Here is a 26,410-nt window from a genome sequence, read left to right on the forward strand (position 1 = left end):
CAGGCCTTTTTTAAAGCAATCTAGTGAGCTAGCCAGAACCACTTCTGGATGGAGTCTATTCCACATTTTCACAGCTCTTACGGGGAAGAAACCTTTCCGTATTTGGAGACAATCTGTTTTCCTCTAGACGTAAAGAATTCCCTCTTTTCCTCTGTGTTGACCTTAAAGTGAATAACTCAACACCAAGTTCACTATATGGACCCCTTATGTATTTCTACATGTTGATCACATCCCCCCTTAATCTCCTCTTCTTTAAGAGAGAATACATTCAGTTCCTCTAATCTTTCCTCATAGCTGAGCTCCCTCATGCCTCTTATCAGTTTGGTTGCCCTTCTCTGCACTTTCTCCAGTTCCCCGATATCCTTTTTAAGAACTGGTGCCCAAAACTGAACTGCATATTCCAGATGAGGTCTTACTAATGATTTGTACAGGGGCAAAATGATATCGCTCTCTCTGGAGTCCATGCCTCTGTTAATACAAGAAAGTACTTTGCTTGCTTTGGAACCCGCAGCTTGGCATTGCATGCTATTATTAGGCTTAGGATCTACCAGAACACCCAGATCCTTCTCCGCTATGGATTCCCCCAGTTCTACTCTGCCTAGTATGTATGCTGCATGCATATTCTTAGCCCCCTAGTGCATAACTTTACATTTATCAGCATTAAACCTCATTTGCCACTTAGTTGCTCAATGAAACAGTGCATTGAGGTCAGCTTGTAAGTTGGAGACATCCTGTAAAAAAAGTTATTCCACTGCAAAGCTTGATGTCATCTGCAAAGACTGAAATGGTACTTTTAATCCCAGACCCTATAGCATTTATAAACACATTAAAATGTAAGGGTCCCAACACTGAACCTTGGGGTACACCACTGATAACATTATACCATTCAGAGTAAGAATCATTAACCCACTACTCTGAATTCTATCTTTTAGCCAATTTTCTATCCATTTGCAAACTGATCTTTCCAAGCCAGTAGACTTTACCTTACACATTTGTTGTGTGTGGGGAACTGTGTCCAAACGCTTTTGCAAAATCCTAGTATACTACCCCCACAGCCACCCCTCTGTCCAAGGTTTTACTTACCACCTCATAAAAAGAAATCAGGTTTCTTTGACAACTTCTGTCTTTGATGAATCCATGCTGTCTGTTGCTTAAAATATTTTTTTCCAGCAAGAACTCATCTATGTGGTCTTTTATTAAACTCTCCGGTATCTTCCCGACTATGGAAGCTTAACTAAAAGGTCTATAGTTACTTGCCAAAGACTTTGATCCCTTTTTAAATATAGGCACCCCATTGGCCCTACGCCAATCCAGTGGTACTATTCCAGTCCTTAACGAGTCCCTAAAAATTAGAAACAAAGGCTTTGAAATTACAACGCTCAATTATTTTAGAATGCGTGGGTGGATGCCATCTGGTCCAGGCGCTTTATCCACCCTTATTCTGTCTACATATTTCTGGACCATATCACTTTTGAGCCATTGTGGATCATTTGGGGCTGTGTCAATACCATCCTCATTATGGTCATGAGCTCACCCATGCCCCTTTGTATACACAGAGCTGAAGAAAGTATTTAATACATTTGCCCTCTCTTTGTCCCCAGTTACCCACTCCTGTTTATTTTGTAAGGGGCCTACATGCTCAGACCGGACCTTTTTACTATTAATATATTTGAAGAATTTTGGGGAATTTGTCCTACTATATTTTGCAATCTGTCGTTCATTTTGAATTTTTGCATCCTTGATTTCCTTTTTACATATTCTGTTATATTTTTTTTAACAATTAAACAATAATAGCGTTCCTTCATTTTTATATTTTTTAAAAGCTCTTTTCTTATTTATAGCTTTTTTAACTTTGGCCGTGAGTCACACAGGTTTTATTTTTAGCCTTTTATACTTATTGCCCATGGGAACATTTGTACATTTTTACAATTAGTTGCATTTATAAGCTGCAAGTTCATTATACTGTGTATTTTTTATCAGACAGTTGTCCACTGTCAGTTGACATATTATTGCAATACATAAAAAAGGCTTTTCAGCATAGTCTGATTATCATCAGATTAGTACAGTATTTATATGAATGCACGTACACCATTGTCCAAATTAGTAACTTGGCAAAAATCAACATGTGCTAGAAATAATTAAATAATTTAATCCTTTGATGCATGCTGTTTCAGAGTCATTATCCATGTGGTTTCTCAGTGCCATGAAGAAGGACTGGAGAGTTACCTGAGGTCATATGTAAAGGTATGTTATCCTTAGGTGGTTTATTACCGTTATTGACCCCCCCCCCCCCCTATACAGTAGTGCATAATATATCTTTTTAAGGTCAATTTGACTGATGTGCCAATTCTCAGATGGTGACTAGAAGCATTTCAAGATGGAGTTTATGATTTGAATACTTGCTGCAGTATCTTTTACAGGCATAAGAGTCTGCATATTTTTAAACCTTCAAAGCCAGATACTGTATGCTAGGTTTCAGTGGAAAGGAGACTGATGCCAGATAGTGGGACATGTCCTAATCTCTTAAATTACCTCTTCTTGTTAATGCCCATGAACACAGCAGTTGTGCTTCCGAGGGTGTTCAATGAATGCTTTTATTCAACTGGACTCAGTTTACTTCAAACAAATACACAGCAATATTGCCTAAAATATTGGTACTTTTGTTTTATAAAAGTTGTTTAGTACATATTCTTTTTTTAATAGTTTTCATCCCTGTTTATATAGTATGTCTACAAGGCAGAGCCATATGTTGCATCTGAATACAAGACTGTGCATGAAGAGCTGGCCAAATCCATGACAATGATCCTCAAGCCTTCTGCTGACTTTCTAACCTGTAACAAGCTTCTCAAGGTACAAAGAAACCTCCTGAATACGTACAGATGTGTATTTAACTGGTATATTTATTTTATATCACTAAAGGATCTTTGTAGCTATTTTGACTTAATTCCTATGGTTTATGTATGCATGCACTAACTCACTGTTTTTTTTATTCACAGTACTCGTGGTTTTTCTTTGAAGTCCTAATAAAATCTATGGCCCAACACCTTGTTGAAAATACAAAAATAAAAGTATGTATTATCTTTTTGTTTTTATATCCAACAGCTATGTATTCTGTTATGCCATTATGTCTTCAATAAAATAATGTTTAATTCTTTGAGTGAAGCTGGGGAAAGTTCCTGACTGTTTCAATCTGCATCATTTAATTGCCTGTATAGAAGGACTAGATAGAGCAGAGTAAAGTTGGCTATAGATGGATTGTGACTTTCTATCCGTCTATGGCCAGCTTAAAGCAGTTGTATACCCCGCTTGGTGGTTTTTCTCTTTCGTTCCGTCCACGAAGCTGGACTATTTGGGCTTGACTCTGAACTCGGCCTTAGCCAGAGTGGTAATTTCCACACCCAAATGGATATTAGCCAGAGTGCTCCTTCCTCTGGACATACTCCGGAAATTGCAGACTACAATTCACCTCCTGCTGTCCAAATGATCATCCCTCCAGACTTGCATGCAGGTGCTGGGCCTGATGGTATCTACGTTCCGTCTGCACAGTTCCAAATGGTGTCCCTTCAAAGGGAGATTCTGACCAAATGGGACAAGACTCCGCAGTCTCTGGACAATCAAATCTGGCTGAGTCTGGGAACAAAGGAGTCCCTAAAATGGTGGCTTCGCTCTCCGTTTCTTCGGCTGGGAAAATCCTTCCTCCCCTTGTATTGGACAGTGGTCACCATGTATGCCAGCCTTTCTGGCTGGGTAGACGTCCTTGGCAAGCATTCTGCCCAGGGGATCTGGACGATGGAAGAGTCCAGACTACCGATCAATGTCTTGGAACGCCAAGAGATTAGACTGTGCCTGGATCATTGGACGAAACGTCTTCAGGGATGCCCAGTGCGCATTCAATCGGACAATGACACGGCTGTGGTTTTTGTCAATCACCAAGGGGGCACAAGAAGTGCCCTGGCGGCTCTGGAGGTAGCCTGTATTCTAAGGTGGGCAGAACGGTTTGTTCCAGCCCCCTCTGCCATACACATTCCCGGGGTGGAAAATTGGCAGGCGGTTTACCTCAGTCGGCAGGCGTTGGACCATCAGCTGTGTCTCCGGTGGGGCACCCCGAGGTGGATCTGTTGGCATCTCGGCTCAACAGAAAGGTGCAGATGTTTGTGGCTCGGTCAAGGGATCCCTTGGGAGACACCACAGACGCGCTTACCTGTAGGTAAAATTAATATCTCCTAAATCTGCATGCTTTAGGAGATATTCACCCTGCATGCAGCCGCTGACATCAGCGGCGCATGCGCTTTGAAGATCCGGCATATAGCCACTGAGTGGCCGGAGCCCGCGAACCCGAAGAGAAACCCCGAGGGAACATGTCAGCCTCCACATCGGTGACCGGGCGCCACCGCGGGGGCTTTGTTTTAAGGCAAGTATTTCATAAAGTGCTAGTATGCGATGCATACTAGCACATTATGCTATTGTCTTGCAGTTTTTTTGTTTTGTGTTTTTCTTTTTTGCAGCGGATAGCTACCACCTTAAGGAATTTGTCAGACATGTGTGTTTCCTTTTAAAAAAAAAAAAAAAAATAGCTTGAGGATTTGTTTTTAACCACTATTCTTGGGCATTCTCAGTCAGAGGAACTAATTATGCTGTCAAGCATGCATGGATCAAAAACTACACATGATTACAAAACCTTTGGCAAGAACAAGTTACCATATATGCATTTCCGCTGTGTATTTACCTGAGTGCCTTGTGTTCAGTCTGAACAACCATTTACTGAGTAAATAGATTCATATTACGTTCAAGTGCACAACAAAATAATGATGTTTCAAGAGGAGGATTGGTAATATAAAGTTAAAGTAAAATTATTGCACAGAAAGATCACTTTCGTCTTCTAGCAGCCCCAAACCAGCACTGTTGGCTCATCGCTGCTTTGGCTGCCTCTTGCAGCAAGCCAAGTAAGCAGGAAGGCACTCAATCGTGCACACTCCTGTCAGGTTTTGAGCTGAGTTTTCTATGGACACCTACAGCACCAGAAAGCCATGCCCCCACTCCAACCCCACAGGAATTTGACTAATGGCAGTAGGGGGCAATGACTCCACTGCCCTCTGTTGCTTCTGTGAAACCAGGAAGTGAGGGTAGAGATGCTGGAACCTGCAGTGCTGGTATGAAGACAGGTAAGTATTTAAGAATGGGGAAGTAAGACAGGTTGTTAGATTTTTTTTTTTTTAACCTTCATGCAGAAAATAAATGATGGTTAAAAAGTTTAGACTTTAGTACTTATGTATTTCTTTTTCAATAGATGTGGACAATTGTTGACATTAGATGGCGAGTAAAAAGTAATTCAGCTAATTTTTTCAGTTGCAATATATTTTTCTGCATTCTGAAATCGGAGAGGGCAGATGGGGTTAAGCAAAAGTGTGTTCCTCTGGGGTCTGGGTGGTAAGCTTATATAAAACCTACAAAGCCACAATTAAGATGAAAATTACAAGGTTTGATTTGCCACAAAATACTACCCTGCAAATTTATGTTTCCATAAATGAATGTTATCCTGTTGTCTACTTCAAATAGCCTGGAAGCTTTTCCTAACGCAGGGTTAAAATGAAGTAGGAAAAGTAGGTGCCAGTAATTTTGTCATGCTGTATTTGTAGCAATTTGTAAAATTCCACAGCAGTAAATTTATACTACTTTTTCATTGTTAGTATGGGATTCATTTTTTATTTTGTAGTTCTAGCAAAAGTTAATAGTATGGCTATATTCAGTAAGCACTGATCTTTTACCTTACTTCACTTTACATTTTCCTCTAATGTAGCATTAGTTGCACTGAAGAAAAACAAAAGTGAATTCTCACCCGTATATTAAGCCATGATATGATCTGTCCAAAATGATCTAAAAAAAATCAAAGCCCCAAACTAAATGTAGACTGTCACAGCAAAACTGAAGACAGCTAGAAAATTTTTAAAGTGTAAATTCACCTTTTCAGAAAAAATGAAAAGGTAAACTGACACTGTACAGGTACGGTGTTCATCATTTCATTTTTTTATAAAAGGGGAACAATTTTTATTTTTTTTAACAGAAATAAAATTAACTCTGTGTATGATGCACTGAAATTTTCAGATTCACAGGCTGCCAAAGAGTTAGAATTGCTTGCTCTCCATTAATAGTTGTAATATGGGACCGCATATATAAAAGTGGCATAGTGGTAGCCAGTCTAGACTTATTCATGTTTGTAGTACAGTAGAATCAAGTCTGTTAAGAGGACAGGTAATGAAGATCCATAATCTGTTAATATATTTTATGTCAACTTTAAGTATTGTATAAACGTGTAATTGTTTGCTTTGTTTTTTTTTTTCTGATCTTGCATGGTAATTTACGCTTTAATTTTTCATTTTTGTCTAGTTACTACGGAACCAAAGATTTCCAGCTGCCTTTCATCATACGGTAGAAACCTTGGTTAATATGCTTATGCCACACATCACACAGAAATACAAGGATAATCCAGAGGCTTCTAGGAATGCAAACCAGAGCCTTGCGTTCTTCATCAAAGTAAATATAGCAGAAAGAAAATCTTGAAAAAATTATAAATTGTTAGCAGTGGGGGATGTATAGTACTTGTGTTCATTTTTTTTTTTCCTTGCTTAGAACTAATAACATTTGCTAATTTGTTTGGTTGGGTAAATATGAAATATTGCACATGAATATTTTGTATTTACTTGATATAAACTATATTTCACTTTCGTTTATTGACAGACACAGCTCCTGATATTCATAGCCATTGGGTTATACTGCCCCCTACAGGAGTAGGACACTAGGCAGAAAAGAATTCTGGCTACACCCATGGGCAGTCCCGGGGGGTATACTCCCTCTCTCTGCTATAGCCACTCACTTTTTTCTGCCTGGTCAGGAGAAAGGACCTATTTCCATGCTGGGATCTTTGGTCCTGGCAACATTTTTTAGATAAAAAATGTTTTCCTCCTGGATTTTTTCCTGTGAGATCTATAATCTACTGGGCGACTGACTTGGTAATCTAGACCCAGTTGTCACCCCAGTCTGGCCAGTGAGCGTGCGCAGACTACAGCTCGGCGCTAGGTTGGCCACTACATAGCTCCACTGGATGGGAGCTTGCCTGCGAGTTAAACGCCAAGTGAGGTCGCATACGACCCAAGTTGCAGCGTTCCTCCTGGCTGACAGCCCCCCCTTTCGATGGAGAGGGGTTCTGTCTGTAGCGTGCCTGCCTGGTTCCTGGTACGGTGAGTAGCTGTTCCCCCCTCTACCCCTCAAGGGTTTTTGGGTGGACGTTGGCTGCTCCTTGGGACGGTCGAACCCCCGGATCCCCCCCTTCCCCTTTGCCGAATTTCTCATATTACCCCCTTTTTCACATAGGCTGAAGCAGTTTGGGTGGTCTGGCCACTTTCCTAGGGTGGGGGGCAGGGCGATGACTGGTGATGGGGGCCGGAGGAGTGCACTGACAGCGACCCGACGATCGAGGTGGCAAGGTGGCCACTTGGTCGTCGGTACTCACTTTCACAAAGTTTTATAAAGTGGATGTGCTGGCATTTGCAGATGCTTCTTTTGGCCGCAAGGTTTTGCAGGCTGCGGTTTAAGAGGACCTGATCCTCTTTGAGGGTGTGTTGTTTAAGGTGGGCTCCAGTGGTTTGGTTTAGCTCCTGTTGGCGAATGTTTAGCCTTGAGATTTTTTTGTTGTTCCCACCCATCATGTTTAACACTGCTTTGGAATGTCCCAATGGTTATGTATATCAGGAGCTGTGTCCGTCAATGAAGGAAAGAGAAAACTGTATTTTTGACTTAGCGTAGATCCATTTCTCATGTTCATTGACAGACACAGTACCCACCCCTTTGTGGAGTTGTTATTTTCTTGACACTGCTTGTAACAAAACTGAGGGGCTATAGCAGAGAGAGGGAGTATACTCCTTGGGACTGTCCATGGGTGTAGCCAGAATTATTTGCTGCCTAGTGTCCGACTTATGTAGAGGGCAGTATAACCAAATGGTTATCAATATCAGGAGCTGTGCCAGTCAATTAACTTCAGAGAAATGGATTTCATGGTAAGTCAAAAATCACATTTTTTTTTCATATTTTATTTAGAAAGTAGGTGTGTTGACCAAGCAAACCTTGATTTGTTGGAGAGAAAAAAAAAGGCATTTTTCACTGCTAAATAGTTAAGTTTCATTTTACACAAACAACTGAATTGAGTGACTCCAGACACCTTTTCTAACAACTATGTAGATTTCAATACAGCCTTACAATCAGAGAAACAAAGTCAGAATTTAAACAGCTTCTGGCTTAGAAATAACTTGAATTTTTCAAACAATTATAGTTATTATTTACATACTTAAATATGTTTTTTGTAAAGCGCATACCCTTACTATTGACTGTGTACCATAGCTGTATTAAGAAGGCGATTTTTTTATCTCCACATTTCCCTTTAGTTGTACTCCATTTTCTCTGTTTTTTTTTTTTATGTTTATAGTTGTATGCTGAGCTAAAGTCAGCAATTTAGAATGTTATCTTGTGTTGTGTTCAGTGTAAGCTCCTTTTCTAATCGTTGCTCTTTCATGTTTTACAGCGGTGCTTCACTTTCATGGACAGGGGTTTTGTGTTTAAGCAGATTAATAATTATATGAGCTTCTTCACACCTGGCGATCCAAAGGTGAGTTGAATTAAGGTTCATCTTAAACCACTACATTTTTAAGTGTAAAGCCCCGTACACACATACTGATCGTCGGCCGAACGATCGGCCGTCTTTTGTCCAGGGCTGTCGTGTCTGTTGAAAACTGCAAAAGACTGCACACAAATTTTGTCGGCCAACAACAGCCGACTGCAGAAGTGATGTCATGTGATGGTTAACTTTCCTTGTCTTTTTTCTTTTCTGAGCATGCCCAGTCTTGCTAATCTGCTGTCTGTCGGCCGAAATCTGTACTGACTGAGGAACAATCGGCCGTTCTGGTGCTGGCCAACAAAAATTTTAATGTCTGCACGACAGATTCTGTTCGGCCGAAAATGCGCTGTCGGAAGCATCATACTAGCAAGCCTACAATCGGCCGATCGGTCGTCGGCCGAATATTTACAGCCGACAATCGGTACGTCTGTGCGGGGCTTAAGGCTCCATTTACAGTAGTGCAATTTGTCATGCAACTTTGTACACACAGTTTCATGACAAGTCGCAGCCCTTGATTTCAATTGCACCTGTTCCTATCTTTAGGACTTAAAGTTGCAGCGACTTTGAAAAGGTTATTGCACTAAAGTGCCAGAGAGTGTAAAGTTGCATGAAAGTTGCACTTGATATTGGTCGACTTTGGAGTCTTACTAGTGTTAAACAAGCCTTTAAAAATGGCATTTTAAAGAACAATCACTAACTGCTGCTGTTGATTTTCAGACACTGTTTGAATACAAGTTTGAGTTCTTGAGAGTTGTCTGTAATCACGAGCACTACATTCCCTTGAATTTGCCAATGCCGTTTGGAAAAGGAAGGATCCAAAGATATCAAGGTAATGCTGATCATTGCATCATGGATTGAGGAAACAAAGTTGTAAAGTATATTTAAAGCCCAAACTGTTTTAGCTTTGGATACAGCAGGGGATGGTTAACACTCATGGTAGTAGATTTTTTGCTATCTGTGTCCCAATGGGAAAATGTCCCTTTCATTCTGTCCTAAAGATACAACTGAGATTGAAAGCAAATATCTCTAAAGTGGGCTCAGTCTACTCATCAAAAACAATTCGTGTTCTACATGTGTTTTTATGCTAGGAAGACAATTTTTAAAAACTGGAAGCTATCTACTCCCCCTTATGTGGCACTTACTCAGTACTGCCCTTATGCAAACTTGCATATATGGGTTGTAATTGCTCACAGAATTTCAGGAAAATTTGGGATGCATGGGTTACGACCCAGTCTTACTCTGTCGCTGGAGAGGGGAACTTGTACTTTTTGGGATTCTTCTCCTATCCACTGATAACGCTCCCTGATTTTGGGAGTAGGAGTACCCCCTGCTAGATGTCCACTTGGCTGGGGACTTGCTGCACAGTTGTATTAGCTTCCTCCTACTCTCTCCTTCTCCTATCTACCTCTTTTCCTTATTGTCTATTCTTCCTCATCTCTCTTCCCCTCCTCCTCAATTCTGTTCTTCCTCTTTATGGTCTTCCCATGTTCTGTGTATCCTCCCTGGATAATCTTTTCCCTTTATCCTCTTTCTCTTGGAAGGGTCCTGGAGGTAAATTGGGTTTGGTCCTATATATATGGTTCATTTGCCCTATGGACACAATTTGACTAGCATAATCGCTCTTGTATCAGTTTACAGATTTTTATTGTTGAGCTGTGTAGTTGCTATCTCATGATGGAGATTCTCCCTATATCGAGTGATGAGTGTTTGTTGTGAACCACCCTGCTGATTTGCTCTGTGCACCCTGAAGTTCTTATTTTTCCAATGTATGCTTTCTCAGTGTATCATGTATTTCACTGTTTTATGATTAGTTTTGTTACTGTTTTATTCATGAATCAAACCTTTTCTGTTTATAAAAATATATATATATATCTCCAAAGTGAGAGAAATGCTATCTTGGACAGTTGGCACGTCAAGTTTTCCCATTGGAAGATTTCTCCTCTGCTCTGGTGATGTCTCACAATTCTGGGTTTTCTCTCTCATTCTGTTAAATTTACAGTGTTAATAGTACAAATAGAGAAGGTGTATCTCTCCAGAGGGGGCACAGATGGGTAATACAAACCAGACAGGGGTTCTAAACCTTACCTACTTTGTTCAGATTGTTGTGCGTTTTGGTATAAAATTTGACTATTTTTAATTTATTACTAAAAGGCGGTGTCTGAACTATCAATAGAATTATGACGCAGTGCCTCCAGCCGATTACGGCAAATAATTTAATATCTAAGAAAAAAACCCAATTAATTTTGTTCAGACACTCATAGTATACCACGCAATTTTCCCAAGTTCTTTTTTTTATATCAGTTAATTTCTTTTTAAAAGCATATACCAATCTTAGTGAAGCAGTCTACAGTAGGGAATATATATATAAGAATATTTATTCGCAAGACATATTTTCACCATAAATGATCATACTTGAGTGACACAAAGAGATAACCTTACATAAAATACCAACTTAAAACGATAAATGCAATGTGATATTTAGCTAAACGATGAAGTAAAATAAAACAAGATTATGTTTTTCCCAGGTGTAGTATGAACCATACATTAATATTCTATATAATCAGACCACAATAGTCTGCGAATCACATGGCCGAAAGTCATTCCACTGCAGATGAAGTGAGAATAAGCCATGCAAAACGGAAGACGTAAAATTGCAAATAATGCGCTTAATCTGATATTAAAAAATGTTATAAAAACAAAAATCATCTCTTTAGAGAAAAATCTACATATGGTTTATACGGCTGGGATTGTACTTTCGTTACCCTTTAAATAGGAAATGTAAAACATTTAAGGAAGTACATAAACAATATTGAATAATAATCAAATAACAGCAAGGCATAATTACCATATTTAAAATGGCCGCTTAGCTTAGAATAGTAGTTACCAGGTTCCTTTAAGATGGCTGCATTTCCAAGATGGTGGCCAATTAGGGAGGAGCTTCTTTTGGCGTCCCTCAAAGGTTCAGATACATGGTGGACCAATATGGCGTCTGTGTAGATGAGTCTATGCATGGCTGTTAGTAGTGTGTATGTTGTAAGTGTGATGTGTCTTGTGTCTTGTGTGTGTCTGTTGTGTTCTCCTATTACATCTCTGGTTTCTTTTTATTTTGTGTTGAACAAAAGGGCAGTAAAAATTATCATAAGCCAAACCCAGTGGGAGGAACATTATTCCTATTGGTTGGAACATCTTATTCATTAACTGGTGATGTCATAGGGTGACACCTCTTGGTTAACCAGTATATTAAAATTAATTAAAAATTTCTCCATTTAAGACTATTATAAAAAAAAACATAAAATGTAATCATGCTCTCATCTATGACGTCCATTTAATCCACCAGGTATCTGAATAAAGATTAATCTTGGTAACACTATTCTAATATTTAATATATCTTATGTAATATATATATTGGACTTTACTTTTTAACCCAAGACTTCAATTAGTAGCAGTAAGAATTGTATAGATACATATACAGTTATATATATTGATACACAACAGCTTGTATATGTAACTTTTTCTATACATGGTTTGTTTCCAATTAGAGTATTATCCATTTAAGGGATTACTATGTTAACAACAGTACATTTATGATTTGGACTGGATGATAAAATATGGGTGAAATTTCTGACCATTTGACACTACTATATGATAGAATATAATGTACTTCTCAGTAGGAGGTTGTCATAACATCATAGTTCCATAACACCTTTTGTATATGATGGGGCAGAGATATCAATTTATGATTTTCTGAAATTCATTTTGAGATTTGCAGTTCTCATCAATCTAAGTGACAATGTTTATGTGACTCCGTGTAGATTTCAACAACTTTATCCCCCTGTTTGTGTTTAGGTAAATAAATGACAGATTCTCGTCTTTGTCCAGACAGTTTTGTTTGTCTTCTCAGGGTGGAAACAATAGTTTACTTGCATTGTGTATGGTTGAACACAGGTGTTATCCTGAAATTGAGTTTCGCCCATTGTGTGAGTCATGGCCTGAACATAAAGTTTTACGACCTCTCTGGTTTTTCGTGTTTCAAGACCAGGGGAAGGATGTCTTATGTAAACCTTTTCCCCCAAAGGCCGATCCACCTGTGATAAGCGATTTATTTATCTGTCTTTCTGAGTATTGTATTTAAAAGTTTGTCAAACACATTTTCCTTTTGGGGCAGATGACACAGCTTCTCATCTCAAAGTTCAGGCAAACAAAACCATGTCAAACAATGGACGCAATGTGTGTTTCAAACTGAAAGAGTTTTGACTCAATATGTAGCAAGGTCAATGGAGGCCTCAAAGTTCACAATTCTTGACCTGTAATAATAAAAATGTATTTCTATTTTGCACTGAAAGTTTAACAAGATCTAAGCTGTGGCATTCTAAGGAGAAAGAATGGCAATAGAGTTCTTTTTTCTTATGCCGGCCATAGACGGATTGAAATGCAGTTGGTTCAACAGGAATCGGATGAGTTTTGATTAGTCTATAGGCAGGCTTGTTGTACTAAAGTCGATTCATCAATTTGACTTTAGTACAACCAGTCTGTTTTTTTTGTTTGTTTTTCTGCCCAAACACTGACAGGGGTTATAGCTGCCAGCAGTGATGATTGTATTCTGCCGGTGGGGAAGGCTCTCAGTGCTCTCTGACGGCAAATCAAAAAAGTGCTGCAGGAAGGATTGCCCCATCAACACAGTCAGTGTGTTTTGTTGAAAAAAAAAAAGCATAATGTATGGCCTGCCTGCCTTATGCTTCTAATTGTTAAAGACACTTAAGTCATGAACACTTTTGTTTTCCCTACAGAATTAATTTGGGTTATGCGATTTAGTTAGTTTAGATGAAAGTAAAGCAGTTTTTCAAAACTAATAATTAACATCACTCACAAGGCAAGGTTACGGCTTGAAGCCACATAGGTTGTAGCAATGTTTTTTTAAAGGAAATATGTTCAAACATATCTTCTTAAAATAAGCTGTGAATTATTTTTTATGCTGAACCCTAGAAACACTGGCACGATAAATGATTAAAACTGTAACCTGTATTTTTCAAATTATCAACATCTTTAATGAAGTGAATTGTGCAGTTTAAAGCAAATGTAACCCTAACATTTCATATTCCTAATATGTGGCTGTTGTACCATTTCTTCCTTTGTGTGAAATCCCTGGTGATCCTGCCAGTACCTCTGCTTTCCTATTTCAACTGACCACACTAGGCCTAGAGGCACATCCTTTCCAGCATGTTCAGTTTTCTGGCTTTGCTGGGAGAACAGCCTGCCCTGTCAAGCAATGGCCAAGACTTGTGCCCATATTCCCTTCCCTGAGAAGATTAGAGAACTGCGGTTTCCCCAGCCCTAGTTTTCCGAGCTCCTTATGCAGTTGAGAACACATTATGTGATCACATAAAATAAAAGAGAATAAAGGCATATTTTTTTTATTTTTTTAACACACACACACACACACACACACACACACACACACACACACACACACACACCCTTTCATTTCTTTTTAAAACTAAATGGGTTGTTTTACAGGGTAGGGGGTTCACATATACTTCAAAGCTACAGAAAACACCCGGTTGCCCATGGGTTCTGCAAATTAGATGTAAAACACTACAAAAGAAAGTTTCATGAATTCTACTTACACTGTATGCCATCAGTGTGTGGTAGCGTTCAAATGGTATTTTGTATTATTTAAATTGTGGGTATAGATTTCAGTAGCAAACTTCATGGCACCAGTGAATACTTTTATCTCTGTTACCTTTTTATTTCTTCACTTTCTTTCATCAATTAGCATTTCTTTCACCATCACTGGAGTCATTAGAAAATCCTATAGGTATGTGCAGGGTATGCAGTGCTACTATTGCATTTTTATTTCTTATCAGTATTGGCTGTGCTTACCTACAAGTATTGGAACTAAACCTGTCAAGTAAATTGTCAGTCGGAACAACAGTTTTATGTATGTTTGTACTTGGGCCATAGACATTATACTTTTATTGTGTGAATGTTTTGACTTTGAACTGTTTTTCAGAAGTTTGAAATTCTGACAGACTAATACACTAATACTCCTAACTGGTTATGTACATTTGTATTGCTTGCAGCTTATTGTTCTGCATCTGTTATTTACCTTTAATAACTCAATTTACTCCTGCAGACCTACAACTTGACTACACTCTGACAGATGAATTCTGCAAGAACCATTTTCTAGTGGGCCTACTGCTCAGAGAAGTGGGGAATGCACTGCTGGAATTCAGAGAAATCAGGCAGATTGCCATTAGTGTATTAAAGAGCTTGATGATCAAGCATTCGTTTGATGACCGATATTCTTCCAGGGTAAGTGATATTTGCTAAAAATGTCATTACAAATTAACCATGCATATTCTTGATTTAACCTGCTGTAGTTGTTCTATCACATACACTATACTGATATTTAACAATGCAAATCTGTTAGTTTACTTTGCAAAGTTTTTATTGGTATATGTGTAGAATACTCTGCATGTTTCATGACTTAATAGTAAATGTGCATCTCCTGGTTTGTGCATTCTCATCTTCTTAAAGTGTTTAGTGCATTTCAGTTTGGCCTAAATAGTTATGATCACAATGGGTGGATGACATGTAGGATCATATTTCCACTGTAATGTAAGATCATGTGGTAAGTCTATCAAGCTTTCATAATAGGCTGATGGCTTAGTAAACTGTTTTCTAGACTTTTTTTCAGGTATCTTGAAGCCTCCCCTCATATTTTAACAAAAAGTAAAAATGATGTGTTGTAAAGTCATCTCTTGAGTGGTGTTACATCCATCCAGTCCTTGTTGCCTAAGTATTTATGGGATGATTAGACCCGTCATGAAAATATTATAGTATTGACATATAAACAGTGCAGTGCAAATAAAATGGTACAATTACAACAGTAAACGTCCAAGATCCAATTGCTAGAAAAATCCAAAGCCCAAACAGAAATTGTCCTTCGAAGAGAAGAATCCCTTGGGTGAGAATATAAGGAACACTATTCCTCTGCGTGAATGAGCCCTCCATCAGCACAGAGATTGCACGCTCACCTCAATGAGTTGACCCCTGAACTAACAGGAAGGTCTAACACACAGATTCCCACTGCCTGGGGATGTGGGATAGCAGATGTAAACAGGTCCCGGCCGCTCCAACGGTCAAGTGCCCATCATTAAGATGTAAAAACACACGCTTTATTCGATGAAACTTACACAGTCCTCTTGTGTCAAGCATATAATTCCAATATACAGGTTTCAAGCTGAACGTCTGATCAGAACATTCGGCTCTGATGGCACCTGGTAACTTTACGGAACGTGACTCCTCCTCCCGTACAAGTTAAATCCTACGGGACTTCTTTAGCGGGGTGGAGCCCCGATCATTAATGTAGAGCCCCGACTGCTATGGAAACCGGAACGTTTAGGCTGCGCAGCCACATTCATATTGCATTGACTTCCATGGAGAGGGTAATAACACTACTATACGGCCGCGCTCAATAGAGACTGCAACCGTCTCCCCAATGTTCACCCCCGATCACATAACCACAGGGCTAAAGTTAAACCATGTTCATTAGAAGAAATAATAAATAAAAAGGGATCATCTAAAATAATGCATTAACCCTTAAAGCACCCTAAAGAAATGGGTTATGAGAGAAATGAATTTCAATATTTACGGTGTGTGTGTGTATGTATGTATATATATATATATATATATATATATATATATATATATATATATATATATATATATATAAAGAAATATTCACAATTTAAATTGTGTACAATATCACATATATATCCCATGTCCAGGTCATCCCGATCCACTAATAATTGAATATAACCATCATACAAAAAACGTAAAATATATATATTTTTTTTAAACAACTAATACTGCTATGTAAAACCCCAAATCGGCAGTTGGATACAAAGCACCAGAATAGGGGATCTTAAACAAAATTAAATATCTATCTGAAATAAAACCGTTCAAATCAAACTCCAATTTCAATCCAAATGCCATGAAAACCTTAGTCTCAAAGATCCAATAGGATTCCCTCTAACTAAGGTGCCTAATGTAATTCTCCCCTCTCCAGTGTCAACTCTCTCTGCTCCCAAGAATTTCAAGCTCCTGAGGTTCTTGTAATGACACATCCAAAAGTGTTTAGGAACACTGTGTGATCTGAGGCATTTTCTAATATTATTGATTTGCTCCCCTACCCATACACTCAGTGGGTACTGCAAGTGATAAGATCCTTGATTTTGTAATTTTTGTTTGTAAAAGAGAAGGAAAATTCCTTACGCCTTTTATTGTTCTAGAATGCCTGCAAGCTGAACATCGCCCACAGGCTTAAAAGCCAGAAAAAAGAAGAGCCAGTTTTCTTTTATTATGGGAGGGTCCACCACCCTTGGGGCAACTACATCCCTTAGAGTGGCAGCCCGATGATAAATAAATTGGGGGCATGTAGGAAGAACAGGCCCTACGGTTTGATCTTTTTAAAGAATACCCTAATGTTTAGTAATGATTATGAATTTGAATTCTTGTTTAATCTCAATTTTTTCTGACCTGAGATAAGATTTCTATCTATATCTCGTATACTTTCCGCCTCACTTTTTAATACCTCTTTGATATCCTTTCTGTCGAAACATGTCCGTCAAAACTTGTGATTGTGACACGTATTCAGTTACTGAGAAGCAATGTCTCCTTAAACGGATAAACTGTCCCCTTGGAATGTTGCATAGCCTGGTCTTCTGATGGCAACTATACAAGGTGATGTACCGGTTTCTGTCTGTGGGCTTAAAATAGCTCTGGGTTCTAAAATGGTCTCCTTCTTTAAAAACTTCAAGATCTAAAAATACCATATGTTCCATATCAATATTTCATGTGAGAACTATGTTTTTATTGTTACGATTAAGACTATCCTGAAATGACTAGAGGTCATCTATAGATCCCCTATAACAGATGAGTTAACTAGGGCTATTTCGGAATACCATTTCCTCTTCCCAGTGTACCTTAAAAAAATTGGCAATACTGGGAGCAAACCGTGTGTCTATAGCAACTCCTTTAACTTGAAGTTAGAATTGCCTGTCATACCAAAAATAATTTTTGCTAAGGCAAAAATATAGGTATCGAACGAGATACTTTTTATAAGCTCGAGAGAGATGCGATTTCTCTAAGGCCCACTTAACAGATGAAACTGCATCCTGATGCCCTATGATTGAGTAGAGAAAGATGACATTTGTAATCAATACACTGCTTGGGCTACAAGGAACAGTTTCCAGTATTTGAATTATGTACTTATTATCCTTCAGATATGTCTCCGTCTCAGTAACAAGTGGTTGAGGAAGAAGTAAATATATTGCCCCAGGCATGAAGACACAGACTCTATGCCATTAACTATCGGCCTCCCCGGCGGGGCTTAAGTAGCCTTGTGAATATTTGGCAAAAAATAATCGGTGTCCGACATGCAATCGGGGTCTAAGTATAATGCTTTCTTCTTAGCAAGAATATTCTTTTTCTTTCCTTTCTCTACCAACTCATCCTTGTATTCCAACACTGGGTCTCCACTTAACAGCTGATAGATTTCCCTATCACCCAACGTTCGACCCATTTCTTCCTTATAAAAGATATTACTCCTAACTACCAGGCCTCCCCCTTTGTCCCCTGGGTGTATTACCACCTCCTTTTTATTCTCCAAGAAAGAGATACCCTTCTTAATGAATGAGGGGTCCTGGATCTTCACTTTTAATCCCTCATCACTAAGGACCATATTTTTAAATATCTCCAGATGTTTATTGTCCATGCTGGGTGAATTAAATACTGACTTATTGGCCAAATTAGAATGGGTCCCTATGATGGATAAAGGTATTCTTTCAGCAGGCCTAGAAAGGAAATATTTTTTAATAAATAAATTCCTAACATATTTTTGGATACTGATATACGTCTGAAACTTATTGAGATTACGTACTGGAGTAAACTCAAGCCCTCTATTAAGAACCCTGAGCTCATCCTCAGTTAAACTGATCCAACTATGATCTCCTCCCTCTCGTTCTCTTCTTTTTCCCCCGTACCCCCTTCCCATTGTTGTAAGTTGTGCTGATCCTGGGGGACTGAGCTCATCCTCAGTTAAACTGATCCAACTAAGATTGGAGATTCTAGCCCCTACTTGTATCTTTTTCTTTTGTGTTCTTCCTGATCTCCTCCCTCTCGTTTTCTGCTTACTCCCCTTCCCATTGTTGTAAGTTGTGTTGACTCTGTGGGACCGGAGTCCCTAAAAAACCTTTCTACTGCTGTTCTCTTCTATCATATAGGGATGTTTATCTGTTAGACATTTGGACCTGTCCTCTCTCCTGATGGTAACCTCTCCTGTAGAAGAGCAATTGGGGGGTGTCCTGACGGTATGCGTCTCTGTGTTTTAGGAAACTATGACCTCTCCTTCTGAGAGACTGAATCCCACTGAAGCAGAAGGGCAGGGACCATTGCCACGGCCTCTACCACCACCCATGCCTCCCATGGACCTCCTACCAGGATTCCCCTCATGGGGGGGGGGGGGCTGACTCCCCCTATCGATGGAATCGAACATATAAGCTCCTCATGAGCGCAAGAAGGGCCTGGTTTGGAGGTAGCTGAAGGGGGTGGGCAACAGGGTTCAAAGAGGGCAAATTGTTCTGCCATCTAAAGGGGGTTGGTGAAATTCTTGCGCTGTCTCTCTAGTTATTTAAATTCTCGCCTTTAATGCTGCAGGTACTGTAATTGGTAACCTACACAATACAGATACTTTTGGTTGGGGGGAGTACCGCGCTTTAAAGTGCTTGATGTGACATTAATTAAATCGTATAAATATGTGAAAAAGTGCCTTAGTGCTTCTCCATATAATATTCACAAAATATGTATCACAATGTACAAAATTATTCAATCAAATAATATAATTCATAAATAATTAGGTGGAATAATCTACTAAATAAAATTAATAATTCTTAAAATAACAATCCATATATAATATAAAGTGATCCAAAATATATATAATAAAATCAAGAAGATCCCTGGAAGAAGCTGCGTGGGCGCGCAGCGTAACGCGTAGGATAGCCAACCGGAAGTGACGTATCGGCAAAGATTGTTTGTTATGCTCTGAACAAGACGGAATACAATGTGAGTGTTACTCTGCTTTATTTAATAAAATATAAGGAACGTACTTCACTATCTTGGCCCGCTTTGGTTTTTTTTGGAGGCATAAAGGTTCGCAAGTATCCCTGGCATATTGCTGCATATATAAGGGAGAAAAAATCGATATTTTACTATGGTACCCGTACGCCAATAAGGAGAAAGGAGCAGTATGCTGAGGCATACAACTTAAGGCTTTATATAAAGAGCATTGAGGTGAGCGCTTAGGACACCTAGTGGGCACTGCACAAAAGAGCACCTGCATGTGAAACTTGGAGAAGAAGTTTTTGCTGTTCACCACATATTTATATATTTATTTAAAGGACACTTCAGCACTTTATATTGATACCACCTATTTAAGAGCACTAAAATAATTTTATTAAATGGACACGTACTAAGAATTTTTTTATATATATTTTGTATCACTTTATATTATATATGGATTATTATTTTAAGAATTATTAATTTTATTTAGTAGATTATTCCACCTAATTATTTATGAATTTTATTATTTGATTGAATAATTTTGTACATTGTGATACATATTTTGTGAATATTATATGGAGAAGCACTAAGGCACTTTTTCACATATTTATATGATTTAATTAATGTCACATCAAGCACTTTAAAGCGCGGTACTCCCCCCAACCAAATGTTCTGCCATCTAAATACTTCCCTCCATGCAAAATTTCCTGAATCTCAAACAAACTTCTCTCTCTTCCTGAAAGAAGATTCCTTATCCCATTTTAGCAGTATATTTTTAAGCTCACCTAATAGTTTAGAGAATTCAGTAGTATCTTTAAGGGGTTCAATGTTAGTTTTGATCTCTTTAATCTGAAAATGAGTTTCTCCTATAACCCATTTCTTTAGGGTTCTCTAAGGGTTAATACGTTGTTTTAGATGATCCCTTTTTATTATTTAATATTTTTTTATTATTCCTCCTATTGAACATGGTTTAACTTTAACCCTGTGGTTATGCGGTCTGGGTTTGACATTGGGTAGTTGGTTGCATTCTCTATTGAGCGCGGCCGTATAAGTAATGTTATCACCCTCTCCATGGAAGTCCGTAATATATAAATGCGGCTGCGCAGCCTAAACGTACCGGTTTCCATAGCAGTCGGGGCTCTACATTATCGATCGAGTGACTCCAGGGCTCCACCCCTCTGACAAAGTCCCGTAGAACATAACGGGAACGGGAGGAGGAACCACATTCCGTGACATCACCCGCTGCTGTCCGAGCCAAATGTTCTGATCAGAAGTTCAGCGTGCAACCTGTATATTGGAATTATATGCATGCTTGATACAAGGGGACTGTGTAAGTTTCATCTAATAAAGCGTGTGATGAGCTCTTCAATCTTATATGTAACTGGTTATATGTGTGACCGTTGGAGCGGCTGGGAACTGTTTACATCTACTATCCCACATCCCCAAGCAGTGGGAATCCGTGTGTTAGACCTTCCTGTTTGCTCGCTCCCCTCAGTGAGTTGACCCCTGAACTATCTGTGTTCTGGAGGAGGGCTCCTTCACGCAGAGGAATAGTGTTCCTGATATTGTCACCCAAGGGATTCTTCTCTTCTAAGGACAATTTCTGTTTGGGCTTTGGATTTTTCTAGCAATTGAATCTTGGACGTTTGCTGCTTTAATTGTACCATTTTATTTGCACTGCACGGTTTATATGTCAATACTATAATATTTTGATGATGGGTTTAATCATCTTATCCATTCTTAGGCACCAAGGACTGAAATAATGTAAACCACTCAAGAGATGCCTTTACAACACACCATTTTTACATTTGGCAGTTTACTGTTTTACTGTTTTAATTGTACCATTTTATTTGCACTCCACTGTTTATATGTCAATACTATTTTTGAGGGCTATGTGAAATTACCCTTGGTGCTCAGCTTGCAGAATATTTGCTGCTATTGTATACTAGGCTTGTGCTAATTGTCTCTTTTTGTAAACAAAAATATTATAATTTTTAGATACTTTGCAATAGATATGATAATGCACAAACTCAGCCGAATTTGTTTATAAATGTGTCTTGTGTTTAGCTTGTCTGCAAATGTGTGCTGTAAGTATGTTTTAAAGGAAGATTAACATTTTCTTTGAGAGGAAGGAACCACTGAACATTGGTCAAGCTGTGCCCGGTTGCAAACACAAGAGTATAATTAGAATAAAAATGCTAAGAAGGTCTTGAAGTGAAAGATACGGCTAATAATGTTCCCTCCACCCTCCTCCTATCTATCCTGCATACTCTGTGTACTTACATATTTTTAATCCGCTCTGGTCCAGTGACATGATCCTGCAGCTTCGGCTCCCATGTGTCAGTAGTTAGTGCAGGGAAGAGGAGGGAGTGACACAACGACTGGGCCATGTGAGTCTTTGGGTGACATCAAAGCTCTGGGATTTCACGGACATTTTCATGCGCTTTCTTACACTAGGGAGCCTGAGCCGCTGAATCACGTGACCGCAATTAATTTGAGTACACATCTTTTTTATGCAAGATAGGTAGGAGGAGTTAGTATTCCCCTAAATATCACTTTAACCTCAGCTTCATAGTAGTATGCAACTGACTTATCAGTTTTAAAAGTGAAATCTTAGTCCTGCCAGATAGTACAGCTTCCACTTCTGGCCCACTGCTGGCATTGCTGCTGAATATGTATTAGACACCATCTGAGGCCATTTTGATTAAAATGTCAAAGTATTCCACTTTGTTATGCCATTGTAAATATGTTGTATGTGGTTTATGTTGCTTTTTTTTTATTCTAGAGTCAACAAGCAAGGATAGCCACACTATATCTTCCTTTGTTTGGGCTCTTGATTGAAAACGTCCAGCGAGTTAATGTGAAGGACACATCCCCTTTCTCTGCAATTCATAGCGTGAGTGTTAAAGTGTGGTCTGATAAATTTGTTTAAATCAGTATTAAATCCAATGCTGCTTTAAGCAAGTCACTTAATTCTACAGCCATTTTCTTATCAATTTGTAAAGAACTGTTTCTTTTACCTCCTTTAAGAATGCAAAAGATGACCTAGTTAATGTAGCTGCTGGAAATCCATTGGTGACTCCTCAGAAGCCAGGCAATACCTTGGATAATAGTCTTCACAAAGATCTCTTTGGCGTTATTTCTGGCACAGGTGAGTTGTGTGCTTTTGTGAACATTTATTAGTGCTACCTCATCATTACTTTTTTTTTTCTTGATAATATGAACCTGGAAGCTTTTGAGATCACATGTTTTAAGTGGTTAAAGCATTGTTAGAAGTCATGTGACAGTTCAATAAAAAGTCAGCAGTCCATTCCCAGACCTCAAATGCATTTTTGAAAAATGCATGTTGTAGGATTTGTTACTTTTATGAAATGGTTCATAACCTATAGTTTCTTAATTTTAAATTTACACACAAAATGTTCTCTAACAAGTATACAACTTACATTGTGTTTGAGTAGTGAAGTTTTGATGGAAGCCTCCATGTAGAAATCAGTGATACTTTTTGGTTGGTAGTCTCCAATGACATGTGTTGGCCAGCAAAGTTTTGGGGCAATGGGTACCAAAATAAAATCTAAAACTGTATTGAGGTAATAAATACCTTAAAACTGTGTGTGAGATTGAGGTCCTGGGGCTCATTCACATGGATGCTGTGGCTTGTACATTGTGAACCAGATTGTTTGTGGTTGGAGCTGTGTGCAGGCAACCTGTATTACACCATGGGGAGACAGCAACTGTACCAACAAAGCCACAAATTAGGACATGCAGCTATGTTCATACAGCTGCTGTGTCTGTATAAATTAACAGGTGTCTCCAGCTGCAAAAACAAACCTCTCACTCACACTGTATGGGCCAGAGAACCCTTGTGAATGAGCCCTTCATTTCATTTTTTTTTTTTAATTACTTTTTACATTTATAATTATTTAACATTTTTTTTAATTTCTATTCTTTTGTAGGGCGCTTTGATGAAATATCAGCTGTTTAAATAGACCTCTAAAGTCTTCCAGTAATTTTTATTACAAATTTAGAGCAGCATACAGAGGTTTAAACTTAAACAATCGTCAGAATGTTATCAGAACAAGGATTCATTTTCCAATATGATCATAGACCCTGAACAGTGAACGTAGAAAAACTATATAAAAAAGTTTTAGGCCCAACAATCTGGCTCTACCTATTCACATGACTCCTTGGCATGTCTAAGGCTATTAGCCTATAAATCTCAGCACCTAGGCACCAAGAAACATCAACTGGTAAGAAGTATCAAGTAACAGTACAATAAGTTGATCACCCATAGCGCCCAAATATGGGAAATATAAAGCCGTGTCAACTAGGACCGGTCCTGGTACCTCAAATCATGTGGTCCCAATCTCAAAAAATAAAAATAAAAAATAGAGCTAAAGGGGAAACTTCACAATCCCCTAGTAGCGTCCTACCAAAAATGAATATTATGGTATAACAGAACCAATAACAGGAAAAGTGAAAGGGGAAAAATAAAGAAAGAAGAAAGGATCAGAATAGGGTAGAGTACAATAAGTCCCCCATCCTAAGCCTCCCCTCACAGAATGGCTCAGTGTTCAGGGAGCCTAAAGATAAGCAATCCAGGGATTCCATACTTTTTCAAGCCTAGCTTTCTTATCCCTTTAAATGCTGGTCAGTTTTTCATTATTCATAATCCATGATATTTTATGTTTCACTATCGCAACATTGATCTCAGATGATTTCCATGCACGCGCTATGGTTATTTTAGCTGCTAAGAGAATTAAAGTTCGTAGATGCCTGGGGATCTCCTCCGGTAGGTCCAGAAGCGTCGGACTTTCGGGCAGGACCACCAGACATGATACATGTCACCTTCCTGTCCACATCCCCGAAAACATAGGGGTCTGAGGTACCAGAATATCATTTTGCCAAATTTATTAGGACAAGGTACCAGCACAATAACCCTTTGTAATTTGCCTCCACCGAGGAATTGTTAAGTATGCCCTTGTGCACGATAGTTGACCATTTTGTCCACACCTCCCTAATTGTCTTCCCTTGGTCCGATTCCCATGCTGTTTCATATGAAGGTTTGTTACCCTGATTGGTGAACAGGGCATATAACTCTGTAATCCCTCCCCTTGGTTTGAACCCATGAATGCACCGGTTTCCAAAATGGGCATAGTAGTTATATCAACCTGATCCTTTATTAGGGTTCGCATGAATTGGATATTTTGGCATAGACTATAAGTCTCCTCAGGGAACCTTTGTAATGTTTCCTTAAAGTAGCGATGCTGTCTTATCCCCTTATGGTCTGTAAAGTGTACTATTCTGTAATGATCCTTGTTGACCCACCATGTGAATTGGTTAAGTTGTTGGCCTGGGAGAAAATTAGGGTTATTGAAGAGAGGGACCAACGGCAAGTGGGGGGATTTTAAAGGGTACAGCTTACATGCTGTGTCCCACAACCACAATGAGATGGGATAAGGAAGGGCTCTGAAGTCTTTTGAGACAGAAAAAGGGACTAAGGAAACACTTCCCCAGTTCCTTCCTGCAGCTGCCCAGAATGAACGAACAGTAAGTGCTCTGCATAGCCTTCCTGTTCATTCATAAATCGAAGCATAGTAAATAGTTTAATTTGCTAATAGTTTAATATGCTTTAGTTATGAATGAACACAGTTGGTGATTGGTACCAATCACTCACTGTGTTCTTTCAGAAAAGGAAGGGACTGGTAAATATGACAGTGCGACCCCAGAAGCTCCACCAGTTCATCAGGTTATTATACTGTGTAGTGATTTTACCAAAACCAAAGCAGCATTATGCATGTTGTTAAACTTTGAAGTAAGATGATGACATTATAGCCTATGTTTCTTATGACTGAATTGGGAGACTTGTATAGTGCTGTGCATGACCTGGCCATCCTGTCCAATTTCTTTAATCTGACTGACTTTTACATTTTCAAAACATCTTCACTGTGTGGATAATTTGGACAACTTCCCGTTTGTCAAGTTACTGTGATGTATCAACTATTTTGTGAGTTTAAACCTCTTACTAAGAGACTTAGTAAGCTCATTGTAAGCTTTAAACATGCACATTAAAGTTCATTGCTGCACTGCTTTGTACATTTGGTCCACTCCTTGATCCGAGCACCATGTGATGATGCAGTGGTAATTGGCTGTGCGACATGTGTTTGCAGATGAAGATGATGCTGGCTTGCTTACTGCATCATTAAGAAATGAAATACAGCTGTTGTGTCTTTTCTTGTTGATTACCTGGCAAATGTCCTTCAGGACCAGTTGAGAAATAAACAACCAACTCTTAATTATGCCCGTTTTAATTTCTGTCCTGTTAAATATGTCAGAGCTGACAATGTGTGACTCAGTAAGCATATGAAGTCAATTTAATTGTCTTCTGCAGCTTCTCCGCATACCTCATCTACGCCTAACATAAACAGCGTGAGGAATGCAGACTCCCGAGGGTCTCTCATCAGCACCGATTCGGGGAACAGTCTTCCAGAAAGAAATAGCGACAAGAGCAGTTCTTTAGATAAGGTATATCTTTAATATTAAGTTTCGCTTTCTGGTGATATGCAACAGTATTTTTGTCACTAGCAACTATACTCATGTCTGTATGAAAGGCATCACTCTTGTTAC

The 26,410-nt window shown here is 38.9% G+C and overlaps 1 protein-coding gene across 7 annotated transcripts in view; it reads left to right on the forward strand.

The window, feature by feature from the left end:
• The window catches only part of DOCK9 (dedicator of cytokinesis 9), a 490,995-nt gene that overhangs the window by 335,598 nt on the left and 128,987 nt on the right, over positions 1 to 26,410 (forward strand). For all 7 annotated transcript variants that reach the window (XM_082245713.1, XM_082245711.1, XM_082245714.1 and 4 more), the window contains exons 25-34: positions 2,175 to 2,244; positions 2,725 to 2,850; positions 2,997 to 3,068; positions 6,385 to 6,531; positions 8,573 to 8,656; positions 9,383 to 9,494; positions 14,799 to 14,977; positions 22,572 to 22,682; positions 22,817 to 22,937; positions 26,175 to 26,308. In XM_082245713.1, the coding sequence (XP_082101839.1) occupies positions 2,175 to 2,244; positions 2,725 to 2,850; positions 2,997 to 3,068; positions 6,385 to 6,531; positions 8,573 to 8,656; positions 9,383 to 9,494; positions 14,799 to 14,977; positions 22,572 to 22,682; positions 22,817 to 22,937; positions 26,175 to 26,308 (1,156 nt within the window). The remainder of the gene's footprint in view (positions 1 to 2,174; positions 2,245 to 2,724; positions 2,851 to 2,996; positions 3,069 to 6,384; positions 6,532 to 8,572; positions 8,657 to 9,382; positions 9,495 to 14,798; positions 14,978 to 22,571; positions 22,683 to 22,816; positions 22,938 to 26,174; positions 26,309 to 26,410) is intronic.

This window comes from Pelophylax lessonae, assembly GCF_965119305.1.
Source record: "Pelophylax lessonae genome assembly, chromosome: 2".
NCBI classification, from domain to species: domain Eukaryota; kingdom Metazoa; phylum Chordata; class Amphibia; order Anura; family Ranidae; genus Pelophylax; species Pelophylax lessonae.